Below are 19,758 nucleotides of genomic sequence, written 5' to 3' on the forward strand. Positions count from 1 at the left end.
AAGCAACGGCTTCTCTTATGCTTGGAGCCGGCCCTGCATCCACTATCATCCAATTAATCCATCCACCCAACATTCATCCACCCGCCCATCCATCTATTCATCAAATTCATCCATCCTTCCTCCAATATTCTCTCCATAACTGATGATAATCCCCCCTCCCAGGTTAGGTAGTTGCTATGAGACAGCGATGACCAGAAGGTTCTACCACGGCAGGACTGAGACCATGAGGCCCTGTACCCTGGAGGCACAGAACTGGTGCCATACCATGCTCCTCCCTGCAGCCAGCGTAAGTGTGAGAGTGTGTGTGTATCCAGTAAACGATTAGTTCTTCATACCTTGTCATGCCATACATGTAAATCTGGCGACCAGGCTATTTACACTCTGACTTTCTGTATGTCTCCCAGGCTGAGGCTAAGAGGAAAGCCCTGCTGCTGGCCTTCAACAAGCACAACAAACTGATGGCTGAGGCACAGAACGGAAAAGGTTTTGACAGACATCTCCTGGGCCTGTACCTGATCGCCAAGGAGGAGGGACTTCCTATGCCAGAACTTTTCACTGATCCACTGTATTCCAAGAGGTAGGTGTGTGTGTGTGTGTGTGTGTGTGTTTATGGTGTTTTTGTAATTTGTGTGTGTTCTCTCTCCAGTGGCGGGGGCGGTAACTTTACCTTGTCCACAAGTCTGGCTGGCTACACCACAGTTCATGGAGCGGGCGCTCCCATGGTGCACCATGGCTACGGGTTCTTCTACCGCATCCGTGACGACAGGTGAGCTAACACACCCACACACAAGACCTGGACTATGGACAATGACCATTCATTTAATGAATACATTTTTTTCTGATTATCGTTGGCTTGTTTGACATTTTATGGCATTGTTAGGAGCTTGAAACATAAGCATATCACTGCACCAGCTATAAGTCTGCTAAACTGTGTACGCGACCAATAAACTTTGATTTGATTTTGAACAGTCACTTCAGCTATTTCGTCTCTCATGTAGTTAGTAGAATTTGTAGTTTTTCTTTAGTACATCTGTCTTCTCTTGGATGGCCTGATAGAAGCTTCTGGTGTCTGACTTGTACTTCCTGTTTCAGGATCGTGGCTTCCTGTACGGCGTGGAAGTCCAGTCCAGAGACAGATGCAGAGACACTGTTCCAGAACCTGGTTACCTCCCTACATGAGATGCTACATCTCGCTACCACAGCTCAGCTCTAACACACACACACGCAGAGTTTTTAGATGGACAAAATTAAACAATTATTATTGGCTGCCAAATCAATGCAAAGGCATTGTAACAATGCGGCAGGTAGCCTAGAGGTTAGAATTAGGCCAGTTACTGAAAGGTCGCTAGTTTGAATCCCCGAGCCAATAAGGTGATAAATCTTTCGATGTGCCCTTGAGCAAGCCACTTAAACCTATTTGCTCCTTTGCCATGACCCTACTCTCCGGGGTTGTCTCAGGGGAGTTGGGATATGCAAAAAAACACATTTCCAATGGGAAATAGGACAAGCATAAGCACCCACCAAATTATTATTACAATGCAGTCCTTGATTGTTTTCTTAATGTTTACTTTTGCGCTTAAATTAATGTAATTTTCTGATTTTGTGCGGCAGCTAGATTGGGAATTTCCTGTTTTAAAATGTATTGATTGAACTTCCTACCATGATTCCACAAATTCAGGTAATGCCTCCTTGTTTTGGCCTGTTTGCTTCAGATTCGTTCCTCGTGAATATGACTCAAGACTAAGAGCAGGAAACGTCCCCTGGCACTAGAATGAGTTATACCGTAGAGATATCAAATCAAGTTTATTTTATATAGCCCTTCGTACATCAGCTAATATCTCGAAGTGCTGTACAGAAACCCAGCCTAAAACCCCTAACAGCAAGCAATGCAGGTGTAGAAGCACGGTTGAAGCACAGTTGAAGTCGGAAGTTTACATACACTTAGGTTGGAGTCATTAAATCTCGTTTTTCAACCACTCCACAAATTTCTTGTTAAAAAACTATAGTTTTGGCAAGTCGGTTAGGACATCTACTTTGTGCATGACAAGTCATTTTTCCAACAACTGTTTGCAGAATTTACATAATTCACAATTCCAGTGGGTCAGAGGTTTACATACACTAAGTTGACTGTGCCTTTAAACAGCTTGGGAAATTCCTGAAAATGATGTCATGGCTTTAGAAGCTTCTAATAGGCTAATTGACATCAATTGGAGGTGTACCTGTGGATGTATTTCAAAGCCTACCTTCAAACTCAGTGCCTCTTTGCTTGACATTGTGGGTAAATCAAAAGAAACCAGCCAAGACCTCAGAAAAAAAATTGTAGACCTCCACAAGTCTGGTTCATCCTTGGGAGCAATTTCCAAACGCCTGAAGGTACCACGTTCATCTGTACAAACAATAGTACGCAAGTATAAACACCATGGGACCATGCAGCCATCATACTACTCAGGAAGGAGACGTGTTCTGTCTCCTAGAGATGAACGTACTATGGTGCGAAAAGTGCAACTCAATCCCAGAACAACAGCAAAAGGACCTTGTTAAGATGCTGGAGGAAACTGGTACAAAAGTATCTATATCCAGAGTAAAACGAGTCCTATATCGACACAACCTGAAAGGCCGCTCACCAAGGAAGAAGCCACTGCTCCAAAACCGCTATTAACTTATTATGGCTGCAGGGGCAGTATTGAGTAGCTTGGATGAAAGGTGCACAGAGGTGCCCATAGTAAACTGCCTGCTCCTCAGTCCCAGTTGCTAATAAATGCATATTATTATTCATATTGGATAGAAAACACTCTGAAGTTTCTAAAACTGTTTGAATTATGTCTGTGAGTATAACAGAACTCATATGGCAGGTAAAAACCTGAGAAGTTCCACTTCCTGTTTGAATTTTTTCTGAGGTGGCAGATTTTCAGCCAAGCTCTCATTGAAATTACAGCGAGATATTGATGAGTTCACTTCCTACGGCTTCCACTAGATGTCAACAGTCAATAGAACTCTGTCTGATGACTAATGTGAAGGGGGGCCGAAGGAGACAGGAATTAGTCAGGCCTGCCACGAGCTGACCATGCTTTCACATGCGCATTCACATGAGGAGGACCTCCGTTCCACCGCTCATCTGAAGTCAATCTAATTCTCCGGTTGGAACGTTATTCAAGATGAATGTTAACAACATTCTAAAGGTTGATTCAGTACATCGTTTGACATGTTTCTACTGACTGTTACGGGAACTTTTGGACATTTCGTCACGTTATAGTGGACGCGCTTTGTGACTTTGAAATTGTTTACCAAAAGCGCTAACCAAAGTAGCTGATTGGACATAAATAACGGACATTATCGAACAAATCAAGCATTTATTGTGGACCTGGGATTCTTAGGACTGCATTCTGATGAAGTTCATCAAAGGTAAGGAAACATTTATCATGTATTTTCTGGTTTCTGTTGACCCCAACATGGTGGCTAATTTGGCTATTGTTCTGAGCTCCGTCTCAGATTATTGCATGATTTGCTTTTTCCGTAAAGTTTTTTTGAAATCTGACACAGCGGTTGCATTAAGGAGAGGTATACAGTGGGGCAAAAAAGTATTTAGTCAGCCACCAATTGTGCAAGTTCTCCCACTTAAAAAGATGAGAGGCCTGTAATTTTCATCATCACTGTATCTATAATTCCATGTGTATAACTTGTATTATCATCTACATTTATGATGAGTATTTCTGTTGAAACAATGTGGCTATGCAAAATCACTTGATGTTTTTGGAACTAGTGAATGTAACGCGCCAATGTAAACTCAGATTTTTTGTTAGAAATATGAACTTTATCAAACAAAACATGCATTTATTGTGTAACATGAAGTCCTATAAGTGTCATCTGATGAAGATAATCAAAGGTTAGTGATTCATTTTCTCTCTTTCTGCTTTTTGTGAAAGCTATATTTCGCTGGAAAAATGGCTTATTGTGGTTTGGTGGTGACCTAACATAATCGTTGTAGTGCTTTCGCTGAAAAGCAGATTTGAAATCGGACACTTTGGTGGGATTAACAACAATATTACCTTTAAAATGATATGACACATGTATGTTTGAGGAATTTTAATTATGAGATTTCTGTTGTTTGAATTTGGCGTCCTGCACTTTCACTGGCTGTTGTCATATCGATCCCGGTAGCGGGATGCAGCCATAAGAAGTTAAAAAAGACAGACTACGGTTTGCAACTGCACATGGGGACAAAGATTGTACTTTTGGGAGAAATGTCCTCTGGTCTGATGAAACAAAAATAGAACTGCTTGGCCATAATGACCATTGTTATGTTTGGAGGAAAAAGGGGGATGCTTGCAAGCCGAAGAACACCATCCCAACCATGAAGCACGGGGGGGACAGCATCATGTTGTGGGGGTGCTTTGCTGCAGGAGGGACTGGTGCACTTCACAAAATAGATGTCATCATGAGGGAGGAAAATGACGTGGATATATTGACATCAGTCAGGAAGTTAAAGCTTGGTCGCAAATGGATCTTCCAAATGGACAATGACCCCAAGCATACTTCCAAAGTAGTGGCAAAATGGCTTAAGGACAACAAAGTCAAGGTATTGGAGTGGCCATCAAAGCCCTGACCTCAATCCTATAGAAAATGTGTGGGCAGAACTGAAAAAGCGTGTGCAAGCAAGGAGGCCTATAAACCTGACTCAGTTACACCAGCTCTGTCAGGAGGAATGGGCAAAAATTCACCCAACTTATTGTGGGAAGCTTGTGGAAGGCTACCCAAAACATTTGACCCAAGTTAAACAATTTAAAGGCAATGCTACCAAATACTAATTGAGTGTATGTAAACTTCTGACCCACTGGGAATGTGGGTCAGAAGCTGAAATAAATCATTCTCTCTACTATTATTCTGACATTTCACATTCTAACTGACCTAAGACAGGTCATTTTTACTAGGATTATAAACGTCAGGAATTGTGAAAAACTGAGTTTAAATGTATTTGGCTAAGGTGTATGTAAACTTCTGACTTCAACTGTAGATAGAAGACTGTAGTGCCCAAAAGCCCATTTCAGCAAGGGCAGTGCCATTGAGGACTTCCTATGGGCGGCAGGTAGCCTAGCGGTTAAGAGCATTGGGCCAGTAACCGAAAAGTCGCTGGTTCGACTCCCCAAGCCGAGTAGATGAACAATTTGTCTGTGACCTTGAGCAAGGCACTTAACACTAGTTGCTCTTGTAACTCACTCTGGATAAGAGCATCTGCTCAATGACTAAAATGTAAAAATGTATGGGTTAAGGAAGGATCACATAATTCCATCCAGGTCACCAGGATTATACTCGTAAATGAGACATTCCATAACTGCAGGTGGCAATATTTTGCAAACCTTTGGTTTATATCTGTTCAAACAACACACTCTAGGTGGCAGTGTGCTAACCTGGGTACCAGTCATTTTAGCTAACATTCCATTGCTTGCCACTTCTGTCATTTTCCAAGGAGACTGGCCTTTCTTCAATCTTCAAATATGAACATTCTATAATTTAATGAGCTCGAGGACAGAGGATTTGATGCTGATTCAATAACCCTCATAGCTATCCTCCAATCAAAGGTTATGCAAATATTGGAACTTTTTTCTGCACCGATCTTGGTGTCCTGTTGCTAAGCTATGTTTTTTTGCTAGGTGCTAGCTCAAGTTGCTAACTTGCGTCTTAAAGGAGCTACATGTACAATTTTTGCATTGTAATTTCATAAAATGTCTAATATATCTGCAGTAATAGTGGAATGATGGTGTTTCACAATATTGTTATTTTGGCCCAATACAAAATCGTATTCTAAAAATGCAGACTTTTTCCTATTTGGCAACAAAAGCCAGACCGGCTTCTGTTGTTAAGATGGGAAAACTGCATCCCCCTCTCTTCCATCCTGCGACGTGGTCATCGCCTCCTCGAGCACAACGAACAATGGCAGACTAGGGAAAGCGGCCAATGTAGAAATCGCTCTGTCATTTCCTGGCTGCTAAAACTCAACACTCTTCGTTCAATTTCAGTTTGTGAGAAAACAATAGCTGAATAGTGTAGGGAATCGTTGTACCATTGAATCGCTGTGAAGTATATTTTCAATAACAAATATTGTTTTTACGGCTATTTGAAGTTGGTGGACAAAACTTAAAGTAAAATAGTGTCCATCATGGTCCATGCTATCCGGGATTCTTGGGACGTACCAACTCTGAAATGTTAAAAGGCTAGATGTTAGGGTAGGTGTTTAGGGTAGGCATGTCCCAAGGAATCGGTATAGCACTAACATCTCCACCATGTTACAGGGAAATGGCATGCGGGGGAGTTCTTTGGAATACAACCTACTGTAGTTAGTGTAATCTGTGTAATACGTTGAATTATATGAAACAATGTCTGGAGTTAATGGAGCAGGTGTGGATATACTCCAAGCTATCTTCCCAGTCTGCCACAGAAATGTCAGTCCGTAGTTCTTCATCCCATTTTGCCTCAATGGCATCTGTAGACGGTGTGCTAAGATTGAAAAGCGTCATATCGACGAGATATCTGTTTTGTCTGGTGGTGGTGTGGGGCATATTTCTATGCATCTGTCAAACATTTAGCATTCCCAAATGTCGGAAGATGTTTTCTAGCAGTCTCTAATCTGTAGGTATCTGAAAAAGTTACATCTGGGAAGATTATACATTTCCCTCAGCAACTCAAAGGAGGCAAAGGTCCCTTCTATTTATAGATCCCCTATGGTATTTATCCCTAGCTCTCCCCATCGCTCAAAGGTGGTATCAAGGTTAGAAGGGGAAATGAAGGGATTCCTGGCAACAGGGAGCATGGATGAAATTGGTCAAAGTGGACTTTAATTTGCTTCTAGATTCGGGCTGTGCTGTGTATAATAGGATTGTTACTAAACTCAGCAAAAAAAGAAACATCCTCACTACAAACTGCGTTTATTTTCAGCAAACTTAACATATGTTCACACAAATATTTACACAACAAGATCCAACAATGAGACAAACTGAACAAGTTCCACAGACATGTGACTGACAAATGGAATAATGTGTCCCTGAACAAAGGGGGGGTCAAAATCAAAATCTGGTGTGGCTAATAGCTGCATTAAGTACTGCAGTGCATCTCCTCATGGACTGCACCAGATATGCCAGTTCTTGCTGTGAGATGTTACCCCACTCTTCCACCAAGGCACCTGCAAGTTCCCGGACATTTTCTGGGGCACCCTAGCCCTCACCCTCCGATCCAACAGGTCCCAGACGTGCTCAATGGGATTGAGATCCAGGCTCTTTGCTGGCCATGGCAGAACACTGACATTCCTGTCTTGCAGGAAATCACGCACAGAACGATTAGTATGGCTGGTGGCATTGTCATGCTGGAGGGTCATGTCAGGATGAGCCTGCAGGAAGGGTACCACATGAGGGAGGAGGATGTCTTCCCTGTAACGCACAGCGTTGTGATTGCCTGCAATGACAACAAGCTCAGTCCGATGATGCTGTGACACACCGCCCCAGACCATGACGGACCCTCCACCTCCAAATCGATCCCACTCCAGAGTACAGGCCTCTGTGTAACGCTCATTCCTTCGATGATAAATGCGAATCTGACCATCACCCCTGGTGAGACAAAACCGTGACTCGTCAGTGAAGAGCACTTTTTGCCAGTCCTGTCTGGTCCAGCGACGGTGGGTTTGTGCCCATAGGCAACGTTGTTGCCGGTGATGTCTGGTGAGGACCTGCCTTACAACAGGCCTACAAGCCCTCAGTCCAGCCCTCTCTCAGCCTATTGCGGACAGTCAGCACTGATGGAGGGATTGTGTGTTCCTGGTGCAACTCAGGCAGTTGTTGTTGCCATCCTGTAACTGTCCCGCAGGTGTGATGTTCGGATCTACCGATCCTGTGCAGGTGTTGTTACACGTGGTCTGCCACTGCGAGGATGATCAGCTGTCCATCGTGTCTCCCTGTAGCGCTGTCTTAGGCGTCTCACGGTACGGACATTGCAATGTATTGCCCTGGCCACATCTGCAGTCCTCATGCCTCCTTGCAGCATGCCTAAGGCACTTTCACGCGGATGTGCAGGGACCCTGAGCATCTTTCTTTTGGTGTTTTTCAGAGTCAGTACAAAGGCCTCTTTAGTGTCCTAAGTTTTCATAACTGTGACCTTAATTGCCTACCGTCTGTAAGCTGTTAGTGTCTTAACGACCGTTCCACAGGTGCATGTTCATTAATGGTTTATGGTTCATTGAACAAGCATGGGAAACAGTGTTTAAACCCTTTATAATGAAGATCTGTGAAGTTATTTGGATTTTTATTAATTATCTTTGAAAGACAGGGTCCTGAAAAAGGGACGTTTCTTTTTTTGCTGAGTTTATAAAAGTGACATCTCCAAATTGACAGGCGACAAAATCACATTACCAACAGAGAAGGGGTGGCAATCCTCACGCTCCATATTAAGCCAACTGGAGGACAGAAGTCCATCATCCAGACAAAACGTAACAGCATGGAGGTTCGCGGCCCAATAATAAAATATTACATTTGGGAGAGACAATCCTCCTTCCATCTTGGATTTACAGAGTAGTTGTTTACCTTTCCTGTGTGTTTTATAATCCCAGATGAATGGATTGATAATTGAGTCCAGTTGTTTATGAAAGGACTTAGGTATGAATACTGGGATGTTCTGGAATAGGTAGAGCAGTTGTGGGCGGAAGACCATTTTAATGGAATTAATTATTCCGAGCAGAGAAATTGGGAGAGTTCTCCAAAATTGTATGTTTGCCTTGAGTTTTTGCATCAGAGAGGGGAAATTGTCTTTAAATAGCGAGGAGTATTGTTTCGTAACTACAATTCCTAGTTAGGTATATTTCTCTGAAGATAACTTAAATGGAAGAAGTTCTAACCAAGAGGTGTTTTGCAACCATATGGGCATTAATTCACTCTTGTTCCAATTTATTCTGTATCCCGAAAAGGTACCAAACAAATTAATCAAATCAAGAATAGCTGGAATACTAGATTGGGGTTCTGTTACATAGAGGAGAATGTCATCTGCGTATAGAGAAATCTTATTTAGAGTATCCTTGTGACAATGTTGCGTTAGGAGGTAGGTGAAGGAGTCAGGCGCAGGAGAGCAGAGATGTCTGAGATGCGCACTTTTAATGGGCAAGTCCACCAAATACAGGTATGGCACAATACAAAAGTCAAACGGCCTCGACAACAGAGAAACCCGTTACTCACGCAAGGAGGAACAAACAAAGCTCCTAAATAACACACTCTTATTAAATGCGTGAAACAAAAAATGGGCACAACCTAACTGAGCAACATCACAAATAAAATAATCCCGCACAAACCTAGGCAGGCAACAGGGTAAATATTATACACAGAAATTAAGGCAAATGAAACCAGGTGTGAAAGAACCAAAGACAAAACAAACAGAAAAGGAAAAAGGATCGGTGATGGCTAGTAGACCGGTGACGCTGACCGCCGAGCGCCGCCCGAACAGGGAGAGGAACTACCTTCGATGGAAGTCGTGACAATCTTTAGTATTATAGCCGTGTATTGCTGCGTGAGATCTGAGCGAGAGGTTCAATAATTAGAACAAAGAGCAGATGCACAACCCTGCCTTGTCCCTCTATAAAGGTTAAATCGGGGCGACAAAGATTGGTTAGTGAGTATTCTTGCACAGGGGTTCCTATATAAAAGCTGGATCCAATTTATAAACCCATCTCCAATATTACATTTCTGTAGGACCTTGAATAGATGGGACCACTCAACTTGGTCAAAGGCCTTTTCGGCGTCGAGATATAACGGCAAGGTCCACGTTGGGTAACCTCTGAGCATACATAATGTTGAAGAGGTGCCTGAGATTGAAGAATGAGTTTCTGTTAGGGATAAAGCCGGTCTGGTCCGAATGGACCAATTTGCCCACTAAAGTGCTAAGAGTTTTAGCTAAAATCTTTTGGTCTGTATTAAGTAGAGATATTGGTCTATATGACCCTACCTCTTCCGAGTCTTTACCCTTCTTATGTATAACTGTAATGAACGCCTCATCCAAAGTAGGTGGGAGAGCTCCATCCTCATTGGCCTGAACCAACATTTTGTGCAGGTAGGGAGAGAGTATGTTGCTGAATGTTTTATAGAATTCACCAGGGTATCCATCTGGGCCCGGGGTCTTGCCACTCTTTAGAGATTTAATTGTTTCTCAAATTTCTCCCAAGAGATATTTCCTTATTCAGGAAGTTGGAAACTTCCTGGTTCAGGGCACGGAGATTAGTCCTCCAAAACGTTTTGCATAATTAAGGGGTTAAGATCTGCTTTAGATGTGTATTTAGTCTCGTAAAACTGACGGAATCCGTCATTGAGAGTAATTCCCCAGATGCAGATTTAACTTTGTGAATCATTCGGTCACTCAGTTTTTCGAAGTTGTCTGGCGAGAAATTTGTGTGGTTTGTCACCAAACTCAAAATATTTTTGCTTGGCATACAGAAAAGATATATCCATTTTAGCTGAGAGAATTTGATTATATTCACATTTTAGAGGTAATTTAAAAAAAAATGTTTCTCCATAGATGGATGGCTAGCATTTTCCCTATCCAGTAAGTGAATTTGTCCCTCCAATTCTACAAATTCTTCTGTTTTGCCTACTCCTGGCAGCCTGAAGACAGATGATACAGCCTCTCAGATAAGCCTTCAGTGTTTCCCACAATAATGCTGGGGAAGTCTCTGTGTTGTCATTGGTATCAAAGAAAAATATAATTTGGGCTTTAAGATGTTCACAGAATGTTGGTTCTGTGAGAAGCTGAGGATTCAACCTCCAGACCCTCTCGTTTGATACGATGTCACCCAATCTCAGGGAGAAGGTGAGTGGTCTGTGGTCAGAGATTATAATATCATGATACCTCACATTACAGGTATAATGGAGTAATTTCGCATCAACCAAAAAGTAGTCAATTCGGGTATAAACATTGAATATGAGAGTAAAAGGAATATTCCCTACCTGTTGGGTTAGAGATCCTCCAAATATCAAATAAGTTAGAATTTTTTTTATATAGGGATTCAAGAATTTGCTTGAATAGGAGGACGGGGTACACCGGGTAGAGGATCTATCCAAATATTGGTCTAGCACACAGTTAAGGTCCCCTCCAATGACCAGATTAGTATGGGAGATATCTGGAATCAAGGCAAGGACTCTTTTGAAAAAAGAGGGGTCATCAATGTTTGACCCATAGATATTCAGTAGAGTTACAGAAGTAGAGTGGATCTCTCCTATTACGATCACATAACGACCCTCTTTATCCACAATAGTGGTTTTATGTAGAAAGTGAATTCCTTTCCGTACCAGAATCGCTGTGCCTCTCGTTTTGGCGGAGAAGTTAGAATGATACACTTGTCCCACCCACCTACATTTAAGTGTGCTATGAGAATTGTTTTTCAGATGGGTTTCTTGCAAAAATATAATATCAGACGAGAGTGCTTTCAAGTGGGCTAGGACCTTGCCTCTCTTAATTGGTTTGTTTAAACCGTTGACGTTCCAGGATTAAATGTAAGCCCCGCCCTCCTCTCATTTGTAGTTCCTATGGTGGCCTGTATAACATGTAACTCAATAAAAAGGTAAGAAAGCGCATCAAACCATCACGATCAGCATATGTAGCACCTACACCCGAGCAGTATCCAACCGACCCCCCCCCCCCAGCAAGCACCCTTACTCTACTTAAACGTACCCCCCAATCAAAAAAAATGTATAATTAAAAAACACACACATACATACATACATACATACATACATACACAGTATATATACGTATATATATATATATATATATATATATATGTGTGTGTATATATGTATACACTGCTCAAAAAAATAAAGGGAACACTTAAACAACACAATGTAACTCCAAATCAATCACACTTCTGTGAAATCAAACTGTCCACTTAGGAAGCAACACTGTTTGACAATAAATTTCACATGCTGTTGTGCAAATGGAATAGACAAAAGGTGGAAATTAAAGGCAATTAGCAAGACACCCTCAATAAAGGAGTGATTCTGCAGGTGGTGACCACAGACCACTTCTCAGTTCCTATGCTTCCTGGCTGATGTTTTGGTCACTTTTGAATGCTGGCGGTGCTTTCACTCTAGTGGTAGCATGAGACGGAGTCTACAACCCACACAAGTGGCTCAGGTAGTGCAGCTCATCCAGGATGGCACATCAATGCGAGCTGTGGCAAGAAGGTTTGCTGTGTCTGTCAGCGTAGTGTCCAGAGCATGGAGGCGCTACCAGGAGACAGGCCAGTACATCAGGAGACGTGGAGGAGGCCGTAGGAGGGCAACAACCCAGCAGCAGGACCGCTACCTCCGCCTTTGAGCAGGAGGAGCACTGCCAGAGCCTTGCAACATGACCTCCAGCAGGCCACAAATGTACATGTGGCCACAAAAACACACTAATCCACCAGGAGGTGCATAATACCAATTTTTTATGCAGGAATTTAACAACTTAATTACACTGTTACATAAGTAAGGGTGGCTAACCAGCCTAACTAATCACATTTTAGAACAGATGGAAAAAAATAACCAGCACGTCATACTAAATTGTCTTAAAAAATGACATGGTGTTTTGGTATGTCAGTAGCCTGACATTATTATTATTATTTTATTTTTTTAAATTTTATCCCATTTTTCGCCCCAATTTTCGTGGTATCCAATCGCTAGTAATTACTATCTTGTCTCATCGCTACAACTCCCGTACGGGCTCGGGAGAGACGAAGGTCGAAAGCCATGCGTCCTCCGAAGCACAACCCAACCAAGCCGCACTGCTTCTTTAACACAGCGCGCCTCCAACCCGGAAGCCAGCCGCACCAATGTGTCTGCGGAAACACCGTGCACCTGGCCCCCTTGGTTAGCGCGCACTGCGCCCGGCCCGCCACAGGAGTCGCTGGACCGCGATGAGACAAGGATATCCCTACCGGCCAAACCCTCCCTAACCCGGACGACGCTAGCCCAATTGTGCGTCGCCCCACGGACCTCCCGGGTCGCGGCCGGCTGCGACAGATCCTGGGCGCGAACCCAGAGACTCTGGTGGCGCAGCTAGCACTGCGATGCAGTGCCCTAGACCACTGCGCCTCCCGGGAGGCCAGTAGCCTGACATTATGCTATTATATTCGGTGTGTTATTTAGGATACTAATTAATCATTAAGTGATCTATCGAGACATAGCACCATTCTGAGAAGTTGTGGAGCGTCACTCCGCTGAGCACCGCTGGCAGCACTACACCCCTGATTATAACTGTTAGATAACTTCAGAAGTCTCACATAACCACAGCTCTATGAACTAAGTGCCACATTCAGTTTTTTACACCATTGCAGCAGCAGGTCAAAAGATTCGGGGTTGACCCAAAATCATTTGCTGCTAAAGTGCCGAACAACATGTTGACCACACCGCTCGCATTGCAAAATAAATGTACACATACATGTTATTCAATCATTGCTCGCTTGTTGAGCGTCTGCGTTGCCAAGAGCTAAATTAGAAGTTGCTTCCATTTGTGGCGCAGAACGCTTTGAAAGTCCTGCCTCTCCCATCTCCTCATTGGCTTTTAGAAGCATATGCCCAGGTGCCATCTACTCACTGGTTATACCCACGTGGCTGATCGAAAGACAAATGGAGTTCGGTTGTGGTAATACACCTTATGAATGTTAGTTGCCAATCGCCATATAAAGTCCAAAGAATAAAAAGCCTGGAAGGAGGAGAGATGACTAGGAACGATTCAGTTGATCATTTTATGTGTGGATTAATTGTCGGAGTAGAGGACCTTGTGCATTTCAGGTAAAATAACAACTCAATCTTTATATTCCAGGACAAATTAGCTACCAACATCAAGCAAGCTATCTAAATAGGACAAATTAGCTAGCAACTGCAAGCTTGCTAAATTTCCATAAATGTTTAATGCTTTTCGACCTGTCACCAAATTAATATAATTGGTTCAGCGTTTGTTTTGATATTTCAACCTGCGTGTAGTGATCGCGTTTGGTATGGGGGGACAAAATCAACTTGCACGCTAGTGATGGGTCCTTCGCGAACGAGCCGGCTCTTGTAGGTGAACGTTGGGAGCCGGCTCGCATATCAGAAGAGCCGTATCTATTAAAAAAATAAGGTATGATTAATCAAAAGATTTAAATGAATAGAACGAACTAATTCAAAGAACGAAAAAAATAATAAAATAGGCCTAAATGCTTAAGCGCGCACACATTCCTTCTGTCTGCTCAAACGAACAGCCTCAATTGTTGTTCCTGTCAATCAGACACGCAGTGTTAACCAATGAACCAAAGATGCGTGAGGGAGGGCTGAGCCAACTCACTCCCAGTCACGCACTTAGCAGCCAAGGAGAGAGAGGAAGGACAGATGGAAAATGAGTCGGAAGCACAGTAGCATTTGGAAGCATTTTAATAATGTAGACAATGTTAAAGCACAGTGTAGAATTTGCCAAAACAAAATCTCATAAAGCCGGTTCTACGTATAACCTACACATGCGAACTGTGCACCCAACTGTGAAGCTAGCTGTAGCGGAGTGTCGAGAAACTAGCGGGCCTGCTAGTGGTGGAGCCAGCACCTCCATACGTGGAGATGTATCCACTCAGTCAAGTAGGCCTACTCCGTGACCCACAGCAATGCAGTCTTCTATGGACCAGTTTATGCCAAACGTCTGTCTGAAGCAAAACAAGGCCAAATTGATATTGCATTGGCTAAAATGATTGCCACCGATTTCCAGCCATTTTCAATTGCGGAGGACAGAGGTTTTAGAAATTATAGCAATCAGTGGAAAGAGGTACAGTAAGCAGTTATTACCATATCATTATTTAATCCAGTATTATATATGTATATGAGCAGTAAATGAGAATGTAGTATCAGTAGACAAAACATGAATCTGAACTAATAAGTTACTGTTCTCTCTTTTCAGCTATGTGGCAGCCTCAAAAATGATACTCCTGTGTAAGGGTCTGCAGCGAATCCCAGCCAGCCACCAGAGAGAAGTAAATGTAACCACAGGACATATGACAGAGTTGATGGACACCCTAGGTTCATCAATGGACAGAAAGTTCCACAGAATGGAATATAATCACGTGCTATCAGAAACCGCTGCACTTGACCCCAGGTTTAAGAAGTTAGCCTTCAGTAATGCCAGAGCGATTGATACGGCTCTTCAAAGAATAACCTCAGCAGCAGGGAGGGATAGCCCCAGCAGTCAGCTGGCTCAGACACCAGGGCAACAGGAAGACGACGGATCAGATGGAGCAGAAGCACCAGCAGTAGTGCCACAAACATCTTCTGTTTGGATGCTGTTTGATGAGAGAGCAACTGGGGATGCAGCACGAAGGAATCCCTCAGCAGATGCCATAATGGAGGTCCGGTCCTATATGGAGGAGCCCCTCCTCCAAAGATCTGCAGATCTTCTGAGCTGGTGGAAGAACAAGACCTCTGTCTACCCACGGCTTACTAAAGTCATGACAGGGAGACTTTGCATAGTGGCCACATCCGTTCCCTCTGAGAGGGTCTTCTCAAAAACGGGACAAATAATTACTGAGAGAAGAAACCGCTTCAGCCCCTCAAGCGAGGCAGCTTGCATTTTTTAATGCAAATCTCTCATAAAAGCTAAATATGGTCAGCATTGCTGTGTGCTGCTGGTTATAACATGGCAATAAAGAAGAGAGAGAAGAGGGACCAGTAATGTTTTAAGTGGGATGCTGCAGTTTTGCACATTGTTATTTATTTTTCTTTGATATGGTGCAATATTCTATTATGCTGTTCAGATTGTATTCGTTTTGAATGGTTAGATTTATATGCACTTTGTTTATATATATTAAAAAGTTATACTTTAAATGCAAATGTTTAATAGCATTATTTTTCATAACAAACCAATGCATTTTTAAATAGATTGTGGTTAAGGTAGAGTATGAATTCATTTAATTAGAATTGTTTTAACACCAATCATAGTCAAACTATCGCAAACTGTTTGACTTGAAAAAATACAAAACACATTTTTTTTAAAGAGCCGTTTGGGAGCTTAAAGAGCAGGCTATTTTTGGTGAGCCGAGCCAAAAAGAGCCGGAATGCCCATCGATAGCGGACGCACGTCCAGTTTGGGTATGGTGTTTAGTGACTGTAAATTCCTCTTATTCTTCCGTGGGTTTTATGGCAGACTACAACCCAAAAAGGTGTATTACCGCCACCAACTGGACGGGGTTGAGAAAAACAAGGTAAAAATACTACCCATACGTGATAGTTTTTCCTAAGTTAATCCACCCCAAAATAAAACTATTAAAAAAACATTGACAAAACCAAAATCCCTTCCCTCGAATCTGAATATCTCCCTTCTCAGGCTCGATGACCTGAGAGGGTAGTAAGGCTCGTGACAATACTCCATGCAACTCCTCCACGAGAAGTCTCCACCGCAACAACAGTGATATCTATTTTCCTGGACTTCCTCTCCACCTTGGCAGTGCCATTAATCAACATTAGCTATAAAGGCCACAAAGTCCACCTTCTTAACCTTTAACATATCTGGGTCCTGCTGTTGAAAGGAAACCCATGCAGCTTTCAGTGAAGACCTATCCACCACCATGGACTCTTCAGGAGAACCATTCGAACCCTCAAACCTTTTAACAGCCGCTGCATATGAAATGCTCTGGATAGCCCTGACTTTGGCCACCTCATTTTCTTTCACCCTTGTTGGGCATTCCATGGTTCCCACCGCAATTGCAACATGAGTGACTAACTGTGCTGCTAGCAACAATTTTATTGTTTTTTTGTCAACCTTTACTGACAACCTGTCATATTCAACGGGTGTTGTGTGTTTGTAAATTCATCAGTTATTCTCCGCTCTGGCACTCTAACGAGAGTGCGCTAAAAATCGGTGTAGATAGTCAAAATGTATTTTCGAACTCACTTCATAATCACAAATGATGTAAATGTGACATACTGAGTCTGGATTTAAAATACAACAACTTGCCTAGCTAACAGCTAAATGTTTGTTTTAGACTTTATAATTCAAATTCTATTTTCAAGGCTTCAAATGTTTATGTTATTTTCAACAACCAATGAGCACCTTTGCTGGATATCCAGTTGCATATAGAGCTAGACAGCTTGTAGCCCTCTTAAACAGAAATTAGTTAGCATTTTCTGTCTTTGCTTTGTTGGCCATTTCTAATAGGGAAAGAATGGGGTTTTGGGATATACACAGAAATCTTGGCTTAGGAGATCTAATATGTTGTATTCTATGAGATAATATCAGTCAGTTAACATGACCTTTATGAATTATGAAGCCTTTATGTGCTTGTTTTGAGATATATATTTATTATAAAAATACAAAAAATTGTACTAATACACAGTTATGGTACAACCCATTGCGCATGAAATGTTTAACGCAGCCTTAAAATGATGCTGTTTCTGTAATCTGTATGGCGCCGTGATCATCACTGATCACAGTTTGTGTGATGTTTCATATACACTGTAATGGCAGGTAATGCACCAGGATCTTATGCTGACAATGCACCATCTGAAAGTGCAACCGTACAAGAATGCATGCACATCTGGCCTTGTGTAAAGATCAAACAACTATTTTAAGAGGAACGTTTTAGTAGTCTCACAATATATATCCATGAAGAATGAATAAGGCCAAGTCACGTGTAATAATATCACCACTCCACTCTTCCGGGTGTTGGCAGTCCGATAACTGGGGTTGACTACATGGGATACTGCTTTTGTCAAATTTGACTTTTCGTAGCAGGTTAGGAGAATTTACACAGCATGTTAGGATAATTAACGTAGCACGCTAGGAGAATTAGGTTACGATTTGGAAAAAGGTCAGAGTTAGCTAAAATGCCAAAATAAATACACTTTTGACAAAAGCTGTAGCCTTTCTAGCCATGACCACTTACTGGGTGAAAGGTGATGAGAAGCGCTGCATACACCACGAGAGGAGCAACAACACAAACTACCGCAAGCGCCTTCCTCTACAGTCTAGTCTAGAAAATAGCCGTAACATTATTTTTTATTTTGAATGGACGAGCGAAAACAACTTTTCACATATCGGAATTTGCAGAATATCGCAAAATACTAAGGTGAGTTTGCTTGTCATGTTTGTGGGATTAAGCTGCTTCGATCGGACCGCAAACTGAAACTGACCTACATTCGAGCCGTGAAAACAATGCAACGGCCTCAGGGGCCAACTATTTTATAGCTAGCTAGTGCACTTGTTTCTGCAGTAAGTAGAACTGACTTGCTAGCAATGTTTCATCATATGGTTATGTAGCCAGAATTTATATGGTAATCAATTGCTGAGCAATTGTGCTATAAACGTGCTTATTAATGCGATTGGTACAAGGCTGCGCCGCCTCGGCAAAGATGGAATTTGATCTCGAATAATAAAAGTTGCATCTGGCCTGCGATAGCTAGCTGGGCAATTTTCATGTTTATGTGGAATTACTGTGATACTCCGAATTGGTTGTATGGTTTGTTAAACTTTGAAATCAATGGTTTTTGTTTGGCATACATTTTAAAGTGAAAAACCTGAGTCTCAGTAATTCCGTTACAATGGAATTGCCCAGCTACAAATTCTACAACTATCTTTGTAGATAATGACTGTACTGTAGTAGGGTAGATTGGGGTACATTGAGCCAAAGGGGTAAGGTTGAGCCACCCTTGTGTCTTGGAAACCATAAACAACATTTATAATTTGACCAAATATGGAAAAAGTTGTAAGGAAGTTAACATTAGGTCCCAAAAAATGGAATTTCATCAAGTCATAATTTTTTTGGGAGGTTTCATGATGCTTGTATCTAAATCAAAGTAAATAATTTAAAGATTATTCTATAAAAATGCAAACTCAGCATTCATCATTCATTGAATCAGATGAACCCTCTGATATTGCGTACTACTTTAACACTTTTTTTCATCAGCAATATTAGCACACTTAGGCATGACATGCCAACAACATGTCATGTTAGTGTTATGGAGATTGTACTCTTATTAGAGAAACGGTGAGAAAGACAGTTCCTCAGTTTAGGGTTTTTTGATGTTGATTGGAGATGTTTGCAATTCTGTGCCATGTCACTCAGCTGGTATTATCCAATTAATTGTCCATTTATCCATACAAGATGTGATCTGGAAATAATAAACATGAATACAATGGCATAAATACTAAGATAATGTACATTCATTTAGCAATAACAAACAAGATATACAGCTCTCATCTGTTATACTAAACCAATGACTGAAACAAAAATACAAGTGGCTAGCAACATCAGACTAACCAGCTAACAAAATGTAGCTAAGAATGTTAGATAACTAGCATAAAAACGAGACCCATAATGCTGTAATAATTACAAAAATATTCTTTAACTATTGACAACTTCGTCAGTAAAACAAGGTTGAAAACATATACATTACTTACAGTTTTGGTTTTCATGCACAGTGATGAATAAATTGTCCAGAAAGTAAAGAATATCCAAAACTGAGATTTGTGTTCACCGCAGTAGGTTGCCAGCAGCACTTGGTAATGAACTAAACACTCTGCCAGCTTGTGATAGCTGTGATGTCATCACTGAGTTCTTAAAGGGACAGGCTTTTTTACAGTGTTTGACTAGATACAAGGCTATTTTGCAGTAAACAAATTGACAACAGACTTTCAGCATGCTTATTGGGAAACACAGCACATGACTGATGATTGGCTGTGATACATTTATGATAAAAAGTTTGTGGCGACTGTTTTGTTAGACTTTAGTGCGGCTTTTGACGT

The 19,758-nt window shown here is 41.9% G+C and overlaps 2 protein-coding genes across 3 annotated transcripts in view; both read left to right on the forward strand.

The window, feature by feature from the left end:
- Positions 1–5,750, forward strand: part of LOC129857050 (acyl-CoA-binding domain-containing protein 7-like) — a 44,429-nt gene extending 38,679 nt beyond the window's left edge. For both annotated transcript variants that reach the window (XM_055924952.1, XM_055924950.1), the window contains 4 exons: positions 163–286; positions 405–577; positions 647–766; positions 1,093–5,750. In XM_055924952.1, coding sequence (XP_055780927.1) covers positions 163–286; positions 405–577; positions 647–766; positions 1,093–1,213 — 538 coding nt within the window. In that variant the 3' untranslated portion in view covers positions 1,214–5,750. The remainder of the gene's footprint in view (positions 1–162; positions 287–404; positions 578–646; positions 767–1,092) is intronic.
- Positions 5,751–17,653: 11,903 nt separating this feature from the next.
- Positions 17,654–19,758, forward strand: part of LOC129857048 (peroxisomal carnitine O-octanoyltransferase-like) — a 28,626-nt gene continuing 26,521 nt past the window's right edge. Inside the window, exon 1 of the mRNA XM_055924948.1 lies at positions 17,654–18,082. The gene's annotated coding sequence lies outside the window, so the exon portion shown is untranslated. The remainder of the gene's footprint in view (positions 18,083–19,758) is intronic.

Source organism: Salvelinus fontinalis, chromosome 6, assembly GCF_029448725.1.
Source record: "Salvelinus fontinalis isolate EN_2023a chromosome 6, ASM2944872v1, whole genome shotgun sequence".
NCBI lineage: Eukaryota > Metazoa > Chordata > Actinopteri > Salmoniformes > Salmonidae > Salvelinus > Salvelinus fontinalis.